The 18,767-nt window shown below is 41.9% G+C and overlaps 1 protein-coding gene across 3 annotated transcripts in view; it reads left to right on the plus strand.

Annotated features, from left to right (window-relative positions):
• Positions 1-18,767, plus strand: part of MAD1L1 (mitotic arrest deficient 1 like 1) — a 3,106,940-nt gene that overhangs the window by 898,575 nt on the left and 2,189,598 nt on the right. For all 3 annotated transcript variants that reach the window (XM_069647622.1, XM_069647623.1, XM_069647624.1), the window contains one exon: positions 5,019-5,163. In XM_069647622.1, coding sequence (XP_069503723.1) covers positions 5,019-5,163 — 145 coding nt within the window. The remainder of the gene's footprint in view (positions 1-5,018; positions 5,164-18,767) is intronic.

The following is an 18,767-nucleotide window of genomic DNA, read 5'->3' on the forward strand; positions in this document are numbered from 1 at the left end:
CATCCAGTACTCCTATTTCCTCAAAGTTCCAAAATCCTTCCTCCCCTGCCTTCTGTGCAACTTCTTTGTCCAATTTGCCCTCCAACAATCTATTAATAACCATGTTCAATTTGACATCCCTTGCACTTGCCTCCAGCCACTCCTGCTTCTATATTGAAGGTTCCACTATTTCACATATTTCATCTTGCTCCTCTCCCTCCTCCTCTTGTTCTACCTTGGTTGTCATCCACAATAAACAGACTGCAGCATAGTTCCTTACTTCGGGAATGTATTGAACTGTGAAATGGAATTCCTGCAGTCTAGACTCCCACCTTCTTATCCTTCCCGATACCTTGTCTAAACCCTTTGTGGAAAACACCTCCACCAACGGCTTGTGATCAGTGTGTATCTCAAAAGTGGTGCCCCATATGAAACTTCTAAATTTGTCCATAGCCCATCTGATAGCTAGGGCCTCCTTTTCAATCGTAGCATAGGCCTCCTCTGATCCTTTCAACAGCCCGGAGGCAAATGATATTACAACTTCCTTCCCCCTGCTTTCACTAGTGTGAGAACAGCACCAAATCCCACATTGCTTGCGTCCATGGTAATTACTGTATGTCGACCTCTCTGATAATTCTGTAATGCCATGGCTGTTGTCAAAGCTCCCTTTATGTATTTAAACCCACTCTCGCATTGATCATTCCACTTAAATTTCCCATTTTTCTTCAGTACACTCCTTAAGGCACTTGTATGATCAGCAAATCCTCTCACAAATTTAGAATAGTACTCTGCCATCCCTAAAAAAAATTCTAACGTGCTCTTTACAATTCGGAGTACTCGTATGTTCTATCGTGTCAATCAAATCTTTCTTGGGGGATATCTCCCCTTCTGAAATCACATGGCCCAGGCACTCGACCTCCTTCCTGTTCATCTTCTATTTCTCTTTGCTGAGAGTTATTCCAACATTATTTAGTTTCTCAAGAAATCTAATTAATCTCTTATCATGCTTTTCTTTGTTTTCAGCTTATACTAAATCGTCTTGAAAATAAATCACTCCCTCTTCTTCAAATAATCTGTACATTATTTTTTGAAAGACCGAAGCTGCAGAGATAAAACCAAACGGCATTCTCTTATATTGAAGCAACACCTCCGGGTTTATGAACGCCGTCAAATGCCTTGACGCGTTATGTAGTTTGATCTGGTTATACGCCACAGTGTGATCCAGTGTTGAGAGCACAGTTGCAGGCCCCATCGTCGATATGAGTTCAAGTATGTTCGGTAGTGGGTGTCTTTTGAGAATAACACACTTGTTAAGCTGCCTGAGATCTACACAAACTCTGACCTTACCTGAACCTTTCCTCCCCACCACTAGTGACACCCATTCAGACGCATCAATACTCTATAATTCCTTGTTCCCCTAGCTTCTGCAGTTCTTTCTTTACTTCATCTCTCATCGACAATGGAACATTCCTGAGTTTCTGGGCAACTGGTTTACTGCCTTCTGTCAGCAATATACGATATGTGAAACCACTCAACCTATTTCATCTCTGACTACTTCCTCTGGTATCTATACTTACTTAGCATCTCCATTCACACCTTGGACCGTGAACACCGATTCCTTAGCATTTGGATCCAGTTTTACTTTTCGGTGTTTTTGATGCATCACACTCAGAAGTGGGGAAGCACCTTTTTTTGATACATATACACACCTTTCTGCTGTTCTTCCTCTGAAACATAGGGCTGCCTTAAACCATCCAATCAGATCACTTTTTACCCGTCCATAGGCTTTTGGATTAATGTCTACTTCAGGGTCCCATTCTTTTTCACACAGCTTCTGGAATTAACGTATAGTTGGCCTCAGAATCAGCCATCATCACTATGGGAGCACCATTTTATATACGCAACAGTCTTGGTACTATCGACTGTTTCCCCTTCCTCATTACACACTGTGTGTGTATGCACTCTTCCTCATCAGCACTTCCTCCATCATTGATCCAGTTCGTGCTTGCATTCTTGTTGCTGCAGCATTTGTCCAAATGTCCGTTTCCGCCACCATTTCTGCATATTATTCTGAGTGCAGGACAGGTCGGATTGTTGGCCCAATGCAAGGGGCTGTCGCACCTGTAGCATGATCTGACACATTCTTCCCATTGCTCCTTGCCTCCCTCTTCCTTGCTGCAAGTCCATGGTTGAACGTCTTCTGATTCCTCCATTAACTCTTCCTCTGTCGTCGTTCCAGCTCCTTCTCACATTTTGACCATCAACCGCGGCAATCGAGTTGGTGATGGGTTGAGACGTGCCCATGGAGGAATTCTTTATGGCAATTCCTTTTACTCTTCCTTCTAGCATCCTTACCTCCATTTGTTGAATTTCCTTTGCCATACGTAAAACAGTTTCAAGTGGTGGATCATCCTCTGCCCATGATCTTTCTCTCACTTTGCTACTACTGCACTCTAGCATAAATTGATCTGAGCCTTTCGTCCAATTGTTGATTAAAATGTCATGTTCTTGCTAATTTCCTTAAGGTTCTGATGTATTGCTCTACATTGTCACCTTCCTCTTGTACACATTTTTCAAACTTGCATCTTTCCAGGATCGTGCCAAGTTTCTTTTCATAATTCTTTGACATCTTTACTGCTTTTTCATATTCATTTATATCTTGACTCTCTTCACCTGTCAATTCTGGTGGTCATCAAATGTCTCCTGTCCTGCTGGCCCTAAACAATGTTGAAATAGGGATTTCTTCCTTTCCACACTATAGTTTGTTCCACAAACTCTGTTGGGATAATGCTCTAATCCTTTGCGCCATCTTTTCCAAGGGATGCTTGGTTCACCAATTTCTGGTAAGAACATTGTGGCAGGAGGTAAACCCTGCATCGCCATATTTCCTGCAGCCGTGGTGGTTGGTGCTTATTGTTTATGTTGAAACCACTTATTTGATTCAAATTCTGTAAATGGTTCTATTAATTGCTTATCTTGCTGCAGTATTCTTATGCTATCATGTTGAGTCCTCTGACAGCAGGAGATGAGGAAAGAAGACTGAGATGAGTAGGAATATGATCAGTTTACTCTTGGGAATATGCCTGATTTAGCAAAATGGCTGCCCTGTGCGTGACGTCACGTGTGTGCAATTTGCTGGCACTTTCTTCTAAACGGTCCTGCAGGTACCCTTTTCCATTTCCTTTTTTAAATTTTTTATGAGGGGAAACACAGCACCGCTAGTCGTTGCTTTCTCACCTGGAGTCAGTTTCGTTTTCTGATGCCTGGCCAGAGCTCCTCTTCTCGTAGCCACTTCTGTAGTGTAAGGAAGGAGGCTGACAACAGAAGCACTGACTGTGTACAGGTTTATTTACTGTACGTACACAGTTTATCAGTTTAACCAGTATAATAAATATGCTAATTTACTAAGCGAGCTACACCACGTCTGCTCAGCTCTTCCTTCAACCGCCTCTTTAACTCTGCGCTGCCCCTCTGACTCTCTCCCTTGTTCCACACCTTCTTCACACTGTCATCAGATTCCATGACACGGTGGGTGTGACCGTATACTACATTTTACGTTAATTTTGTATATTTTGTTTAGATTCTGCATCTGCCCAAAGGTGGTTTGAACCCCTTTCAAGAATAAACCTTAAGATCTATTTAAAATGAAGGTTGGTTTGCATTAGATAGATGAGCTCTATGGACTAATTAATAGTAGGATGGGCTACTTCAGACTGGCATGTAATGACCATGACCCTAGCCCTGTTCGCAGTGAACTTGGCAGCCCCCTAGTGCGCTTTCACATGCATGCTACTTGACAGACATGCTACGCATGCAGCATTGCCGTTTCATGGTATTGCATGCTGGTGTAGGCAACCAAATATTTCCTTTGGTGGCAAGGACGACAAACTGGGCAAGGGTTGAAGAATGTGGGATTCTGGTGCGTTCCTTCAAAATTATATTAACAAAAACCAAAACACGGATAGCAGAGAAACCCATGGTCATTTGGATCTAGGGCAAGAGAGTACAGGAAACCGCGGCAGAAATCTGCCTGCATAATACCTGCATGAAGTTCATGTGGTTCTGACATTGTAGTAATCACATAGACCCCTAAGCCTAGCAGTGTCGGCGTGAGTTTAAGGTGGCTGGGGCATGCCCTATGTTATGCTATCCTTCCAGCTCTGCATGCTCAATTAATATCAGACGAACTCTGGGAAAACCCGCCGCACGTCAGACCACGGCATGTGTTCTTGCCCCACGGAAGCCCTTCCGACCTAGAAAAGAGTTCACAAATGCACCTTTCTTCAAGGGCCTCGGGGGGGGGGGGGGGGGGGATCATCAGACCCCTCTCCCCAAACAGGCTTGGATGTTTCCGCCCAAGATTACTGGTCTACCAGGCAGAAATGGCTGAGTGAATGTGAAAGTGGCAGTTTGTCCTGCATGCCCAAGTATTGTTTAGGGTTTCTTTTTATAACATCCAGTCGTGCCTTTCTACTTCTTCCCAAACCCCCCTAGGTGTTTTTTGTCTGCTGCAAATATTCACCACCTTGCTCACCATATAGTAATTATGTATTGAGGGCCAATGAGTGTGTTTGTTTTTCTTGGGTGCAGTTTTGTTCTGTGGGTTTTACATCTAAACCCACGTGTGCCTTCCCTGCTACTACATGTTTCAAATGTTTCTTGCAGCACCCACTACAAGATTCAGAAAAAGATTTTGAGTGAAATGTTGACAATTACAAAGATAAATTAATGGATATGATACTTTATAGATTGATGCAAACCGACTTTGGTAGTTGAAAAGGTCCCTTTTTAATGTGCCTTTGGGCCTCAAGATTGCATGCCTTGTAGATCCACTGTGTACCCGTGTGTTAACCACAAGCATCGCAGCTTGCTAGCAATGCCAGTGGCAGCTTATTAAATGTTTGTTAAAATAAATTGTGTGTTATTCTCCATCCTTTTAGATTTGAAGGTTGGCTAGTCTTGTGTGGTGTTCGATAATGTTGCTTGCCACATTTATGGAACGTTGGAACAGCCTTTTAACAGTTTTGGGTTTCTTTCAGCGCCCGCTTATTAGAAAAGGCTCGGCACCAACTCCAAGAGGAGCTGCTCACAGTCCGAAACCAGCTTCTAGAGGAGAAAAAGAAACGGGAGCAACAAGAAGCACTGGTTCGACGCCTACAGAAACGAGTATTGCTGCTCACCAAGGTACATCCTTCATTCTTACGCCTGAAGTACACGTTGGTTTTGTCTGATGGCTCTGGGGTCCCTTTTCTAGTTTGATGGTGCTACAGGACCAGAAGCCCTGGCAGAATATTGGACTCTGATGTGTGACTTGGTAGGAAGTGCTGTTGAGATGGTATGCGCTGTTCAGCATTCGACAGCAAGTCTGAGTATATTTTGCAGCTTGAAGTGGGGAGATATAGGAAGCACCTGCAGTGCTTGCATTCTTTTGAAGAATCGAAATTCTAAGTGTGGAGAAGTGCAGGCTGTGATTGTGCTAGCCAATTGGCTGAAGATATTTATTAGAATTTGAATATATTCTAAAAGTGCCAGAAATCTTTTTGACAAGTTCACAATGGCGAACTTTGTAAGATGGTGTGTTTCACAGTTAGAGCGGGAAGGCCAAGGCAGAGAATAGTAGGAGATAGTAAGTGTTGTTAACCTGAAGGGAGGAGGGGTGTATAGCAAGTGAGGTAACTCTGCAATTTCACCCGTTTATAGACTTGGAAGGGTCTTTTAGTACAATAGGTTGAGATTGTGGGGTATCCCAATAATAAACATGGATGGAGGGTAGAAGAAATGGCTAAGAATAAGTAGAGTACATTTCTTAGTAATTATAAAGTGCAGTTTTGTCAACAACGATCTCTGTGCAGAGTAAAGCTGGCAGGTACATAAGCTTGTCAAAGCGTGTTCTTTGATAACCTCTAGATTTAAATTGGCATAGGGGTGTCTTTTAAAGTGACGTTGAAAGGTTTCACATTGATCCATTCCCCTGAGAGTCCAAGGTACAGCATTGCACAGCACAAAGTCTAAGTAATGGACAGTCCGCCTAACAGAAAGCTCCACCTTACATTTATGTGTTTAAGCTAAAAGCCACTTGGTAGGCCCTAGCCAATGGTTTGGGGTGCATTCAACCATGCTCTCTTGGAGTAAAAGAGGCACTGTTGATGTGAAGGCTCTTTAAGCACTGTATTGTGCTTCAGATAGAATTATTAATTGCAATGGGAGTCAGTTTAGGTCCCCTACTGGCACAGTGATGTGGTCACTTTTTCTAGAATTCAGTACTTGTTTTAACTCTTTTGGAAACAGAAGGGTTAAAGAATTTCACCCAAAAAACATGCTAGAAGTACATTTTACACAATGTGTCAAAAGTTCATCTCTGGGATTAGCTAATTGCACAGACTACAACTCATTTTAGGTGTGCACTGCAGGAAAAGCTTTGAGTAATACAAAAGGAGGTAGGAGCATTTTCCCTGTTTAATTGGTGTTTTTGAGGTCCTGTAATTGGCGACGTCTGTGATATCCATTCCAAAACCATGGCAGCTTCTGTTTATAGAGGCACTAATGTAAGCCTTTAGTTGACCAAGCAGTGGCTCATAGCTTTGGCTTATCTTAGGTTGGTTTCTGCTCCAAGTAATGGTGAAGTATCGTGCAAATGACCTAATTGACGTCTCTTCTGTTTCTTTTAATTTTCAGTGAGTGGAGTGTGGCTAGGTTGCTTTTTAAGATTTTGGGGGTTAGGACTGTCAAGGACACACTGTTCGTTGTCTGCTTTAAATGCATGGGGGATAGTTTTACTGTTGCAAAGTATTTGAGATGTGCCTGAAAGCAGTGTAGATTGTGGTCTATCTAGGAGCGAGGCGTAGATTCAATACAAGTTGCATGGCCAAAAGGGCATTTGGTGGCCACCACCAGATAATTACAAAAAGGTTGCGGACTAAAACATATTGTTTCCGAAGATGTCAATGATTTCATAATGTTCATAAAACGTTTTAGGGGTTAGTTGTTTAATGTATTTGTAAAATGGATTCATTGGGCTTCCTAAATCGTAACACGTTGCCTTTATCTTGACAATTGGAAGTCATAGACGCTGTATTTCTTGTCTTATAATGTGGAAGTTCCAAAGCCACTAAAGTAATTTCTAAATCAATATTCTGACTGTATTTTTTCAATTAGTTCAGCCCACCCACAAACGTATATACGCCTTGCTTTGTTTTCACTCCTTTTCACCGCTCACTCTAAGTTTCTTACCACCCAGAAATGCGTGCAGTCTTTAGCTGTGTCTGTACACTCCGCTTTTTATTTTTGATGCCCACTGAGGATTTCTTGTAGCTTACTCGTTCCTCCCGCGCCAATCAGTTTCAGAAGGTTTGTTTTAAGATCTGAGGTCTGTGTAAATCCAATGCTTTTGATCACCTTCACGGGACATGTACCAGCTACCTGGGCATTGGTACTTAGTAATGTTTCTGCCAGTGTTGTTCCTGAATTGCTGGTGACTGTTCAAGTAATTAGATTTAGAGGCAAAGCAATACATTTTGAACATTTCTATAGTAGTATTGTCCTGATGCATTCTCTGTGACTGTTGGAGCATTGTCCACACATTTCTAAATGAACCTAGCAACAGCCCATCACTGCATTTTATTCACGCTAGTGTGAAAGTTTTGTTGGGATCCTATTTGCGATATGGTCTGTTGTCTGCCTCGATTTGGCAAAATGTGATGCTTAACTTTTTAAATTAAACTTTGCCAGTGGCTCATATGACATCAGCTATAACAGGGTCCATATGACATCAGCTATAACAGAACATGTGCTTGCAATGTGCTAACCATCAAAACAATAAAGTATGAAAGGTGTGACACTTAATATGCTGCTGTATTGCAAACAGCAACTTTTATTGACTCCAGCCATGGTTGGTTTGCTACTGATATTCAAAGACCCTAAGCATACAAATTGTCTCAAGTATTAGTATTCGAATCCTTTTACTACAGGAACTCTTCTATGGGTCTTCAGTACAAAGTAAGGAGTGCAGATATTGAAAATATAGTTAGGGTGATTATATTCAAATGGGTGCCCCTTGAGAGCTCATACGCATGGCAAGGAGATTAAAGCTTATGTCAAAGTCCTTGTTTAAGGTCCACATAACGCACCAGCAGCAGTTGTTCCAAAGCACATTAAGTAGCCTTGGTAGGGATTCCAGGAAAAGCAAATGATCCAACGAATAAAGCCAAAATGGGCCATCCCCTTTTCCTTCTTTCAAGGAGCACAGTATAGGGAATGGCCTGTGTCATAGGCTTTTACGTTGCGGTCCAGATTGCAGTTACCTCCGGAATTGTCTACGTTTTATAATTACACTATGAAGGAACAGGAGTGGAAGGGAGGCGTGTGTGAGGATCTTGATATTCTCAATTCACCTCTGCAGTTTCTTATTTGTACTGATGACATTGAAAGCCGAGGCTCATGGATGACTGGCTGCATTGGACATGGAATCTCCTACACCTAATACTAATAGGTTTCCAGTGCTTAATTTGTAAGAAAATAAGTGCCAGAGCCCAAATATTTTCTAGCACGCCTGTGACACACTATGGTCGACACCACCCACGTCTTCTTCATACAGTGTCAACAGATTTGGGGTTAAAGCTGCAACTCCCACCTGTTCATTGAAGGCGATGAATGATCAGACTCTGGCAGTGTCGAGAAAACATATTAGTTGTGGCTAGAAATGGATCTAGATGATCCGACCGCGGCTGATTTTGCAGCGGCTGAAATGTAAGAACCACAAAAGGTTCGTACATTTCCCATTCAAACACACGTTCAAAACCCCTACATACCCACGACACACCCCCCAACAACACTCCCAACATACCCACACCCCACTTACCTGTCATTGTGTCACGCTGTGTCCCTGCGGCACCAGTTCCCTTTCACTTCCGCAGGGTCCTTTCTTTATTTTTATTTTTTTCAGGTTTGCTGCGGGGGTGTCCCCCGCTCACTATACCACACAGTAAAGTGAGCGGGATGTTGCAGGGGACACCCCTGCAGCCTTTTTTTTTTAATTATACTTACCTACAATGCTACCACCAAAGGTTCGAACTTTTGGTGTTCAAGAATACAGGAAGGTCTTCATGTATAGGTTGTCACTTGCGACAGGCACTGCTCTTCGACATTGGCATTTTCACTGACCATGTCTCTGTGTCGGGGCTGCTCACTGGTGGCTGCCTTGTTGTTGCCAACCCACCCTCCTATGACAGTGCAGCTGGTTATTCAGGTAGAGAATTTGCACCAATATCGTACAGGCCGTGTGGAGCAGTGTGCAGACATGGCAAACATGAGTGACCAGCAATGCCACCTTGCAACTCATTGTTATTCATGAACATTGATAATTAGCCATGACTTGCCAACCTAGGCCACACTGTTGCTGGTTGTGTTATTACGACTGACAATTAAAATAAAGTTGCCAAAATACCACAACTTATACAAACTGGGCTGAGAAATACATGCCGGGGCTGAGCCCTGGCAATGACCCTCACAAATTAAGCACTGGTTTGCCCACTCTACCACATTTAAGAGTGCCCTATAGGGTGACAGCAAACATTTTGTTTGTTCTTCATTTAGTAAAAACCTAACTTGTGCAAGTCCCGTTTCTTTATTGCATTATCTAACAATGGCCACTCCCCCCTACTCAAGCAGTGGACTAGTGCGGAAATGTTAAGTCTCTCCAGAAACATTAATGCAGGGGGTGTCTTAGTCATTGTTATGCCGTTTTTCTCTCTTTGTGGATCTGTTGCCCAGAAATACTCCCTCTTCATGGTCTGGACAGCTTGGCATGTACGTTTTGACATTTGCAAGTTTAAATTAACCATCTTGTAGAGCAAGTGCAATTGGTAATCTGCGATGCACTGGCAAACTAACCATCAATTGGACGATACAATTAATGTGAGGTAATTGGACTAAGGCAGGCTTCTTTGGGCGAAAGAGGTGGTAATAGAGAAGTCCTCCTTCGTCAGATGGAAGCTCATATAATTTGTAAATTCAGAGCGACAGAATTTGGCCTGAACCAGGACCATGAAATGGCATATTTTCTTTAAGAACTTTTATTGAAACTTTCTCTTTTGAGTCATAATCTTTATTGGAACCGAAAATGGTATTTTCACTCTTATGTTGACCAATATTTACTATACCCAAAATGGTTTTGATTTCCTGTATTGTGTAGCTATTCACCCCTAATTTGGCGTAACATTTACTATCAATGATAACTCACAGGTAAATGATGTGTGACTAAGTATTTTTGAATTACACGCAATATTTGAAGCATATATAACTAGGGCATGTGTCCATCTTCCCCCAATGATCTACTTTCTTCATGTTTGCCCTTGCATCACTGGCCACATGGCTGATTGCAGCCATCTGGCCACGCGGACACATTGACCAGAAAATAACTGTGCATAATTGCAACATAATTGTTTCGCAAAAAATCGTAAAATATTTTAATGAGTTATGATCTAATTGCCTAATCCCTGCAGTATTAAGGTACTAAGAAGAATAACCTTTAGCATCATGAGAAACTCGCATAACATTCTATGTATCTGAAGTTATTTCATTTATACATGAACTACAAACATGGCACTACTCTAGTTTGCCTGACCTTAAGAACAAGACTTAACAAACAGTTGTAGGACTAGGGTTGCCAAGACAACCTTTTGTAAACCCAGGAGAGAAAGCTTTGCAGACTTGAAGAGACGTGAGGAGACTGTGTGCAGAGCCAAAGGTAAGCTGCAACAGTTATACTTTTCGTTATCCAGCTGCCCCATCAGGATATTCCAATTTCATACTTACGAACGCTGCCTGTCAGACGACTTTATTTCCAGCCATGACGGTGCCATGATTAGACTAGATGAATATTGGTCCACCATGCCCGGTTATTTATCCGGTGTCTACACGGATGAAAGACTTTTTGAATCCCCTATTTGAGAACCTTTAATATGTTAGGCAAAGTTGTAGACGAAAGGGAGACGAAACCTAATTTAGCATTCTTCTGCCAGCATGTTTGCCTAACTTATTCATATATTCTTACGCGAACGCGGCATACGAATTATAGTATTATCATTTATCATCCCTTTACTAATAACACGATACGACCGCCCTTATTGATATACGGGCACTTTGAAACCTACATGTTTCTGCAACCACTATGTATCTTGTATTATTTATTCAAAACTAACGTGATGCGGCCGCCATTAATGATATGCGGGCGCATTGAAACTTACGCACACGCATATGTTCCTGCAACCATCATGTATCTTCGTGACATCTTGGTTTGCTTTCTAAATAGGGGGATTTAACCCATGACGTACTGTTCTACCGACTGAAATTTATGATTTGGAATGGGAGGCAAGGCCTCCATGGGCACAATTCAATACCATTTATACAAAAGATATGACATTGTGTTTAAAATTCAAAGACCCAACCAAGAGTGTTTATTAATGGTTTGTTTTTATCTCTCCCTGGGGTATTTGGTACCCTCATTTTTCTATTTGTTATTTTCAATTATTTGTTCTTTTTGTTATCTACCTACAACTTCCTCCCCTCCCCCCCCTATTTCTCTGTGATTACACTGTATTTTGTTTATTCAACCTTATGAACTGCTTTGATATTTGTTCAATTGTTCATTTTGATGTCTGTGAATTGTACTCTATGAATTATTTTTAGTTCTATTATCAGCCCTGATTTGAGAAAGACACTAGTGTGTCGAAACACGTGTTATCCAAAAGGTCTTTATGGGAATCACTGCCATGTTATTCTCTTGCGTGGACTTTGTTAGGGATGGTTGTTGGTGAAGAAAAGAGAAAAGAATATCCCTCTGTGGTCTCTGATGCCTTTGTGATGTGCACCTCCCAGACTGTGCAGTCTTTAACATCCTGCTTATCCCCCTCACTTTAAATCATCTTTACGAAGCACTTATTCTGTCCGATGCCAGTAAGGTCCCATATAACAACTATGCTGACGACACCCAGTGCCTTGTACTTCTTTCAGGGGATTCATGCTCAAGACACTGAGTATCAACTCTTTTTTTGTGTTTGATCCAGTCATCGATGATGGATAATGGTCTTGCTCTTAATCAACTCCAAGACAGAGTTGATAACAGGTGCTGCAGACTGGCATAAGAAGTTAGAACTCGAATACCGGGCATTCTTTCTAGATGGTTGCTCGATTACTATGCTTCCCAAAGTAAGGACACTGGGTGTTTTCTTTGATCAACAATCTCATACGAAGGTGCGTGTTCAGTCTTGCCTCTTCCTTGTTTTATTGTATTAAGTTGTTGACACCGCTTAGACCTTTTTTGACCAATGACAACAGAGCGACTATCGCTAGAGCCATTTTTGGCTCAAAAATAGGTTACTGTGGCAGTGTGTTGAAGGCGATCGGGAAAGGAGCACTCGCCAAACTTCAAACCATTCAAAACAGTGCGGTTCGGGCAGAAGGCTAGGTAAAAGAGCTTGCATCTCTGAAGCTAGGAGAGTGCTTCATTGGCTTCCAGGTGATGCCGGGATAATATTTTCTTAACACATAAATGCTTGTATGGCCGTAGCCCGACTTACCTGTTAAACAGTTTGTCGTGGCTGCTGGCGCACAGAGTTTTGTGATCTAACACCCACCTTCTCTGCATGATGATACATAATAAACAAATAATTAATGAAATAAATAAGCAAGACTGCAGTATTTACCTGCTGGAGGGGTTGCCTAGTACGGTAAATGTTTTCTGTACTTTTAGGCCATCTATCTTCGTAAATTCTCTGCAGTGGCAAAGAAATGTAAACCTTGAGAAGCCTGTCTAAAATGTACCGTTGCACAATCTTATAAATGCACTGACTGCATCCTAGTTTAAACCTTCCATTGTTTAGCAGAAGTTGAAATCGGTCCCTTCGAGACTTGGGTCAATCTCTTCAGTTCATGCATAATAAGAGTCTTATTAGTTATTTTATCATGAACATTTTTTCAGACAAATGATGAACCTTGTCCAAGACTAGAATTAGAGGTTGGTTTTACCTTCAGTTTGAATTTTAAAATGGCAACTATTTTGAAATTCATACAGCATTTTGTATGAATTAAACACATTTTCAGGGCATATGTCAAACTGGGTAAAGTCACTATTCATCTTGCCTGAGTCATAATCTCGTTTGGGATTGATCTTGTGCTTCTATTTATAGGCCCAACAGACCCTATATTGCCTCCAAAAGTACTTCAGTGCTTGAAAGTGTAATCTATCTTTATGGCTCTGTCATTTTTTCTGCTATATATATATATATATATATATATATATATATATATATATATATATATATATATATATATATATATATATATATATATATATATATATATATATATATATATATACTATCTTTATATTATTTAAACCACTGAAATGTAAAACACATGGGACAAGGCTACATTTGGTATCTCATTGTATGCCACCTCTTGTAAGTGATGATTAGATCACCTGCTGTTCTTCAAAATATGACTAAGAAAGGAAGCAGCTCGCAGATGAGGCCAAAAGACATTCTACGGGAGAACAGAGAGGGTGGGTGGTGGGGGCAGAGGCAAGCACAGGGAAGCCACATGGCGGAGCTGAGTGCCAGCCATAACAGAGATGCCTGACTCCAGGAATAGAAAAGGAATGTGAGGAAGAGTCACATTTGGGGGGGGGGAGGGCAAGATCGAGGAGGAAGGAGGCTGCATACATGATTGATTGGTGATGGAGGTAAGAAAGATCAAGGCAGCAGAGTAAAGCGGAGGAGTGATGAATAGGTTGGTGGTGAAAGTGAGTGAGAAAAGGGGGAGAAGGAAAGGCAACATTACACAGGTGTAGAGTGGACATTGGAGGCTAAAGATGGCCATTTAGTAGGAGTTGGCAGGAAGGGACCCTTGCTCATAGCCTGAAAAATTATAGGAAGTGAAAAGTGGAACACACTGTGCTGGGGGCTAGCTACCTGGACCCAAGTGGACACCATTGCTGAACCCCTTGAACTCTGCTTGTCATTCTTGGCTGTAGGGCTTAACAATAGTGTCTGCAGCCTAAACATCCATCTGGGACAGACTGGGAAGACATCAGCGGTCATCTAAAAAAAAACTACAAAGTCAAGAAGGACCAGCATTTTCCAGAAACTGCGACAGAAGGGTACTGAAGCCTAGCAATCGCCAGGATCTGTGAGTGACTTTGTGAACCACTTAGGGCAATGCACCTCTGACCATGCACTGTTGCAGACTGGGGAACTTGATTTATTAAGCCTAACCTTGAAGATTTCCCTCACTCACTTCCTTGTATTTCCTTTAAACATATGCAGTGTCACACTGAGAAGGTGTACCCCGAGACCCCCGGCCGGCCCATAGAGCCGAGGTTTGCTCAGAAGTACTTTTAAGACGAGATAGCTGCACCCTTGAGATGGATGGGGGCGTAGATTTATTACTCCAACACCAATCAATAAGGACAACTCAATGGTTTAGCAAAGGGAGTCTGTTTAATCGTCCTTCTCGCTTCAACTCAAATGAACTTCATACAGGTTGTAACATTTATACTCAAAACTCGTCATAATTGATGTGTAACACTCAAAAGTTAACATGCAATTCTATTGGTTAGGAAAAGGTAACTTTACTATAAGTACTAAATCTGTATATGATAACGGAGTGAGGGGATTGGGTAAACACTGTCAGGTGGGAGTTTAAGCCCTTCCTTCAAAAATGACTACTATAGACGTCAGTAAGAGTACGACGTCTCAATGGTTCTACTAACTATAGGACCCTAGATTATTTGGTCCATTTTGATTGGGTTGGCACCAACCCCATGCATACTTTTCCACTTCGCTTAGTAGCACGCAGAATGGTCGGCCAGGTGCGGGGTTCCCCTTAGTTACCTGGTCTTCCTCCGATTATGGTTACAATCAATCATCACTTTAGTAGCCATGTGTCAATTAGTTCACTGTGGTTGGCCTCGAAACTGCATCGTCTGTCTGGAAAAGTCCTGATATCTCTGCCTGGTCGGGTGCCAAGCGTAGGTGTGAACCCTTGCTTCTTCTTGCTCGGCTGGTCACATGCTTCCCACACTCTGAATTTGTCTCGTTTTCTCTCAATTTGTGTATTTGATTCTTATTTAGCCTGTCACCTGCCTACGTTGTCTTATCTCGACCTTTCAGAGGCAGGATATTCTGTTCTTAGTTTCAATTAAATGTAGCTACTGTTCGCCTCGTCTATTGGTATGACCTTAGCTTCCCAGGCAGGAGTTGATTCTGCCGAGTTTCGATTCAGCCGTCTCTTCTCGTTTTGCTAAATATGAATCTCTGCTCATTTGGCCTTTGGTAACCTGGGTTGATTCTGCTTCGTTTGCAAAGTGGAAATATACTTATAATAAAGTACTTTGTTTGAGGTAGATTTATATATAATGGCGCTTGCCGCACTACTCTTCTACTTAACACAGCAAGCAGCACTGTTTCCTTAGCTTTCTTGCGGTTCCAAGCATATTTACAGGTGTAAACTGGTCGACTGTCTTTGTATTGCTTATAGCTTAATTTTCTTACATTTGGACATCATTCATTCATTTGTTTTAAGTTCAGGATAGACTTACTCATGGCGTTTCGTCTTTGTGTCATTCTCGGGTCGTCATTTTTTCTATCTGTGAGTCTGTCCGGGTCCTCGTGACGTTACCATTAGTCTTCCATTAAGATCTTTTTGGTTTCTTCCGGGACAGTACTTGGGCAATCTTTATTTAGTTTCATTTGCTGGTAGGGTTTCCTTAATGGATACCTTACTGTCCATGGTTTTCTTGGTATCAGTACTTCAATAGGCGTTGCTCTTCTGATGGGCATTGGGCAGAGCCCTACTGCGGCTCTCTGCTAGTTTATTTGCTCATCATGTGTCCCATATTTTGGTATGAACGTTCCTGGTATTCCAAAATGGGCAACTGGAGTGCAGGTTTTATTTGGGACCTCCTCTACAATGTTACCATGTTCATTAACGCCACTCTCTAGTACGCACTTCCCCTGATTTGTGTATAATAAAGCAAAGGTGTACCGCACTTGATGGTTTCAAGTTGATCCCTCTATCTGTGGCATTTGTCAACACCCCAAGATCTTCTGTAGACTGACGCACAGCAGTTTATCATTCTTTCCCACAAAGTTGACAGCTAGACACAATTCTACAGTTGTTCACTTTGGTAGCACTGCAAAGTGATGACCTGCAGTACTACATTTTATGGCCTTCTGAGCTTGTCAAAGAATGAGATCTACTTGTGCTGATTCAGTATGTTGTATTGTGTACCCAGGCTACGCTCCGGCTAGTGTTATGGAATCTCCTTTTTCCTCTAACTTGATAGGTCCAGAAAGGGATTGCGTAGGGGGCAGTCTTAATTTGCTCGCTACTTTAGAAGGCTGCGGAAACCTTCAACATGAACTTGTGATATTTTGGATAGTCCGAGAAACACAGATCCTCTTGAACGTTGCCTTGGATTCCTTATACTTAAGTAAATATCTCTTTTTCACACCCAGAGGTGATGGCCTTGCCATAGGTGATTACACCATTTAAATGCTGTGCCCAAACAAGCATGGATGAGCGCATGTCCTTTCTGTGTTCTAGTTCTTGAAAATGCTGAAAGGGTTCTATGAACCTTTGCTGCATTTTGTTTTACCAAATGGCAACTTCCCAGAATGTTTTTCCGCTGTTTTTTTTTTGGTTTTTTTTTGTAACCACAGCTAGCCAGTGGAGAGGCAGACACCCAACCCACTATATACCTTATCCCAACTTAGCCTATACCTGTTTGTGGTAAAAAAATAAGTGGGCAAAAGAATGCGGCAAAACTAAATTCAGCAAAGTTGTCATTCAGCAAAAGTGAGCTAGACCACTGAAAGATTGTGTCTGTTCTGTATAATGAATCGCTCAGCATTGCATTTGTCTGGATGAAAGCTATCTGTAAGAGCTGCACCTGCATCCACACAGCAATCATGTTCAAATTCTATTGCTCTGACTATTACTGAGGAAAATGCCCAGCAAGTTTGCCCTAGTGGTGGCCTTTTCAGCTTGAATTAGATGGAAGAAGTTATTTGCACTTCCCCCTTACACATTTTGAAACATGGTTGGGAATTGTCATTTACTAGCAATCTTTCATGGTGACTTCTGGTTTGGCCACACTTGGCTCTCCTACGTGTTCTGGTCAATCGTGTTCCTGAGCATGCTTAAATACCCACTTTCTCGAGCAAGCGGTTGTTGCCACTTGTTTAAGCATGCAACCGTCCTTTAAAACCTTTTTACACGCCAGCCGAACTTGCATATTTGGTTACTAACTGGAAATTTGCCACTGGTAAACAAATGAGCAAATGAGGCATTTAAAATGTTCTTGCGATTTATTGGACGGTCACTCCCAACTCAGGGAGTTACTCCCCCCGCCCGATCAAGGTGTCTCACAACAAAGCGCTTAGCAGATCCAAATTTGGTTAGGCCTCCAAACTGTATAACACCATTCAGCAGATACCCCTTGTATCACCAATAAACTAGAAACCAGGCCGGTGTATAGAAATAATAGTGTATATTTATTTAAATGTCTACAATGAATAATAAACCAATCACAGTACACCAGCCACCAACTCCACAACACAATAAGCACAAATGCAAATTACCTGCATCAATTGACTGACAAGTATTCCTTAATAGACTTTCAGTTACCACAGTAATCGCAGGTTGAATTTGAAGATTTGAATTCTAAACACATAGTTGCACATTAACAGAGAGGAAACTTTAAAAACACAGTGATTGCTTGGTTTATCACAATGCTCTTTTCTTCTAGCAATCCCCTACCCCGAGGCATCAGTTATAGATGACCCCTTAGTTTGAAGGCAAGGTACAGGGGGTGACAATACAATGGGAATTTCGGTTGGGCTTATTATTTGAAATGCATGGTCTGGGAAATTAACTTAATGGGAATATTGTTTGGGGAACACACATTCACATGAAATGCAGGGTTTGGGGAATTTTGAATGGAAGGGAAAATGTGTTTGGAACAATTTGTTTTCACAGGGAATGCAGGGTGTTGGGATTTTTGTTTTGGGGACACTAGCACATTCAAATGAACAGCAGGGTTACCCAATTACATTAAAGACTAGTCATTTAATGTGCACTGGGATAATCTTTGTCAATTTCGAATTTTGACAAAAACATCACCCTGTGTTAGCTGACCCTATGGAATTAATTAAATTATGTTTTTAGTTAAATGAGCTATGGTTATAACACTTTTACAACCCTTCCCACTGATGGAAAAGCACCCGCAAATGAAAACATATGGATTTAAACTGACAGCTTCCGCTCACACTGCCGGTTAAAACGGATATGGTGTTTTTCTCTAATGGAATTAAGTGATATTCTTTGTCAAATATGGCCAGGGTCTACACGGTTTTCACCCCCATATCCACTAATGGAAAGGCAGGTAGCTCCCCACACAATTGATAGCTTTGGGGTATATCTACTTACATGGGAGATCTGTTCATAGCTCAGGAGGCCCGCCAGATTTCGGACCCTCTTTCAGGAATAGGTAAACGGCTCACACCTCTGGTCTCTTTTCATAGCATGGTCCCTCCAGCAAGATTTTAGGCCTCTCTCTCAGATAGGGCTCCCAGCTTCCTGGCGAAATCCCCTGCAAGTGTCCTATAGTCTCCTGTCTCTCTGCTCTCCTGGGTGTCAGCCTTCCTTTTTGTCATTTGTCTGTCAGTCTGTTATCCTCTTTTTGCCCTCCTGTCTCTGTTTATATTGAAAACTGATATTATATGGTGATG

This window comes from Ambystoma mexicanum, chromosome 2q (assembly GCF_040938575.1).
Source record: "Ambystoma mexicanum isolate Mex_15411 chromosome 2q, UKY_AmexF1_1, whole genome shotgun sequence".
NCBI classification, from domain to species: domain Eukaryota; kingdom Metazoa; phylum Chordata; class Amphibia; order Caudata; family Ambystomatidae; genus Ambystoma; species Ambystoma mexicanum.